Genomic DNA, 4175 nt, shown 5'->3' with positions numbered 1-4175 from the left:
GTAATTGTAGTACTTTGAGTTTTTCTCCTGTAAGAAAGCAAAAAGAAATTGGTGTGTATTTATGCAAAATAGAAGGTCCATTAACTACTTCAAATACTTCAGGGTATGTACAAATATATATAGTTTAACATCTTCAAAGTGGGGGGAAGCCACTCTTTAGGAACGCACAGCAGCAGTTGTGGATGCAAGTCTGCAGTGATACAAGTAAGCTAAATTGCCCCATCTTTGAAGGTAGTTTAGTTTAAGCTTGGAGCAGTTTTGCCATATCTGTGTTGCTACAAAATCACACAGAGGTAATACTTGTATCAATATCAAAGAATATCAATATAAGCCAATATGGTGTGATTGATGCATCTAAATCAAAGTTAAGTAAGTGTGTGTCAATCTTACATTTGCATGACAGTTTGCTCTAAGTATTTGCAGTACCAAGCAGGGCAAACATTCTACAAGCTTTGCTTTCGGTAAGACCAGTGATGAGACACAATAACAAAAGGACTTAGCATTATAATAGAGCTAATTAGATTTTCAGTAATTTAGACAGACTCCTTAGTAATGTTAGAAACCTCCACAGAAAGGTTGTTTTTTTTAATTTTTTATAACTGCAATATGAGGGAAGGGACAATCACATTTAGTTATCAGAAGCAAGCAAGAGAGACCAGTTCTTATTCAGTGCATTTAAATTAAAATTTATACTGCAAAATATCTGCCGCTAGGTATTCAAGAACAACTGACACATACCAATGCATACCAAAAACTCCATCCTGGAGGAACATGGCCTACTCCCCCAGCACCTTCTGCTCCATACTAGAAAAAAAAAAAGAGACTTAATAGTGACCCAGCACTAGCTCACGTGCAACTCAGATAAAAGCTGTTTCAGTTGTATATTACTCTCTAACACCAGCCAAAAAGCCCCAGAGGCCAAAATCTACCCAAACATGTATACATACATACACACAAATCAAGTCAGTTTATAATATCCACCTATAATACGTCAAGGTTAATGCTCAATTTATAGTTACTCATGCAGTCTCCTTATGCATCTATCCCATGCACTGGAAGATGAAGGAGTCCTGTAGAGAATGTGATCATTACATACAGGCTATCCTAAAGACTATGCATACTGGGGTAGTCTTGAATCTGGCATTTCTAAAATTTTCAAATTCTTGGCTGTTAAATCTAGAAGGGACAACAGAGTCATCTGCAAATAACAACTCCCATCCCCATGCATTCAGTAGAGGGCTTGAATGCTGAACTTTCACTATTGCAATGCAAACTTCTACCACTTTATCTAGAGTGGTCAGCAAAAGCAAAGGAAAGGAAACATGCTGCTGTAGCCATGTGCTGGACTCAGAATGGGGGTGATCCAGCCCAACCTCACTCACTTCTCTCCCACTAAGGGGTTTGGAAAGATCCTGCTTCACATAATCTAGGTGAGGTGACAATCTAGTTGAGGTGACAGGATATAATCTAGGTTGGGCCAGGGGTAATCAGAGGAGCCTACTTAAGATATTACTGTACTATGGCTGCTCAGGTAGTTCCCAGTTATTCCTGATATGGTGTTACTGCAGCAGAGGCATGGATCTAGTTTTTTCCAATATTAATATTCAGTTATTCTCCCATACCACTAGAGTTTGACTAAGGAATGTGACTATGGAATGCAAGGAAAATGATAAATTTTAAAGGGTGCAACACCCAGCCAGACCAAAACTGAATGTAATAGATGAGCTGGGAGCACATCTCTAGTCCTACACAGTTATCCCTACTGGATTTTAAAGGCCTGCTGCAAACAAACTGCAGAGTGCCACAGCTTCCTCCAAGGCATTGCTAACATTTTGAGAGGAAAATTGCAAAGCAGCTTAACTAGAGAGGTCCAATACCAGCTCCCTATCTTCTAGATTTCCTTAATACATATTTTGTATAGCATCTTTCATCATCATGCATTTCTGAAATTAAAATCACTAATGCATACACTTGCCTATAAGGAGACATTTCAATCAATACCAGCAGGGAAAATCCAAAGTTATTTATTTTATTTATTTTTATAAAGACCACCATCAAGTCAGCCTCAACTAAAAGCAGAAAGGCTTTAGAAAGAAGTACTACATAAGCAAGTTGCAAGCAGTAAGTGGCTTCATACCCATTTATTTAAGTATGAAAGATGAACAGCTGAGTAATTCTTCTATGGTTTGGTATTCCATACCCCCTATTTATAATTCTTAAAGCATCATCTCTAGAAATAAAGCCATATTGATTTTATTAAAAGTAATCACTGTATTCTACAATTCCTTCAGTATCTAGCACCTCTCAGAACTGCTGAATTTCTCAGAGGGCTACTTCTCAAACAAATGCTGAGTTTTTGATCAAATTTAGATTTGATTTAAAGAATCAACATCTAAATTTAGATTGTATTTCTTTTCTTCCCCATTCTTATAGCAGTTTTAATCTGGAATCTTTGATCAGGTTATAAATATTCAGGGTACTACTTTAAACTACAAAAATCAGTACTCAGGCTTTATTTTAAGGTCCACTGTAAGAAAGAAGACAATTCAGTTATGACACAGCACAGTATGGGCAAACCATATAAAAAGCATGGATTTCTTAAGGTGATACCTTGGACCAGCTGCATAGTTTGACCACAAGAATAGCCGTGTATTTGAAAGCTTATCTAACTCTATCCCAACTATGTAGCTGGCCCAATAAAAGATAACACCCTGAGAAATTCTTGCCTCGTATAATCCAAGGACTATCACAGCTATGACATCACTCTAACACTACCATAATATGGAAAAGTTGGTAAAACAAACCTCATTCAAATACTTCCCAGCAAAGAATGTTTGATAACCACAGGAGGACTGGAGGAGGGCTGGGAAGGTATAGGGTTCCTGTATCTTTTGCCATGATTTGCTGCTACAGTTTCCCTCCAGGGTGTTATTGACAACATGGTGATTGTGCGGGTACTTCCCTGTTAAGATGCTGGCTCTGCTGGGACAGCACAGGGCGCTCGGCACATACTAGAAAATAGAATAAGAATAATTTTTTTAAAAAGTTACAAGGTACAAGCCGAAAATGGAGCTTTTACCTGAAAATTTTGGGTCTCAAATGGCAGCAAGCAGTATGTGAAAAGATAACTTGACAACAGAATTACAGCTGAGATTTATGTAGGCCAGACCTGGGCGCACACAGGTGCAATCTATATCATTATTTACATAAAGATCCACGTCTTTACCTCCACTCTGAGACTGCCTGTAGGATTGGGTTCATGTGTGCTATAGCACTTGCAATTTAGAAAGGTCATTGTAGTTACACTACACACACAGCAGTAGCTATCAGCTCAGTGCTACCTATGCTCGCTTAGTGCATTCGGGTAAACAAGAACAGGGACAGGCTACTGGGCAACTTACTAGCCTCCGCAAAGAAAAAACTTTAGTTCTGTTTTGCTGCCATGAACATTGTCAGGAGCCTAAACCGCCTCTCTCTGATGACTGGGAGCCAAATTCATTTCCTGCCCTCCTCCCTGCACGTCTGGGCAGAGAGAAGCAGACTCAGAAATGAAACCATCTCAGGGGCAGGACGGCACGCACTGCGACACTGCTCCAGCTCGCCGTGCTTTCAGGTGACACCTGAGGGGAGGCTCCAAGCTGTGCTGCGGTACCTACCGCGTTGGAGAAGGCCATGCCCATGTCTCCGATGAGGGCTTTGGTTTTCTTCAGAGGCGTCTGCAACGAAGGCAGCCATTAGGACAAGGAACTAGTCGCCCGCATGCCACGTCCAGCCCCGCCACACGCAACCCTGCCCGAGGGACCTGTGCCAGGGGGCGAAGTGTCCGGGCATGGGGGGAGGGGAAGGGTTGGTCCCGCAGGTGCCCAGCCCGCGTCTCAGCTTGAGGGCCAAGCTGCCGCCGGGCAGGGTTGCGCTTTGCGAGCAGGCGCTGGGCCCGGGGCGCGGGCGGCCGTACCATGCCGCCCAGGCTGACGTCCTGGTCGTCGGTGAGGATGAGCACCACGTTGGGCCTCCGCGCGCCGCGGGAGCTGGGCGCCTCCGCGCAGCCCAGCGCCAGCAGCACCAGAGCCAGAGCGGCGGGAGACATGGCGATGGGCGCAGCAGCGGCCGACTCCGACCCCGCGACCGCGACCACCAGCACTAGCACCAGCAGCAGCCGCCCCAGCGCAGGACGG

At 43.4% G+C, this 4175-nt stretch overlaps 1 protein-coding gene across 1 annotated transcript in view; it reads right to left on the bottom strand.

Moving 5' to 3' along the window:
* GNS (glucosamine (N-acetyl)-6-sulfatase) overlaps positions 1 to 4168 on the bottom strand; it is a 29059-nt gene extending 24891 nt beyond the window's left edge. The window contains 5 exon segments of the mRNA XM_006022479.3: positions 1 to 27; positions 739 to 804; positions 2805 to 3011; positions 3657 to 3716; positions 3956 to 4168. Of these exon segments, the coding sequence (XP_006022541.1) occupies positions 1 to 27; positions 739 to 804; positions 2805 to 3011; positions 3657 to 3716; positions 3956 to 4087 (492 nt within the window). The 5' untranslated portion in view covers positions 4088 to 4168.
* Positions 4169 to 4175: the final 7 nt, after the last annotated feature.

Source organism: Alligator sinensis, unplaced genomic scaffold, assembly GCF_000455745.1.
Source record: "Alligator sinensis unplaced genomic scaffold, ASM45574v1 scaffold65_1, whole genome shotgun sequence".
In the NCBI taxonomy this organism is placed as follows: domain Eukaryota; kingdom Metazoa; phylum Chordata; order Crocodylia; family Alligatoridae; genus Alligator; species Alligator sinensis.
The sequence above is the reverse complement of the archived record's forward strand: the minus strand, read 5'-3'. Positions and strand labels throughout refer to the sequence as shown.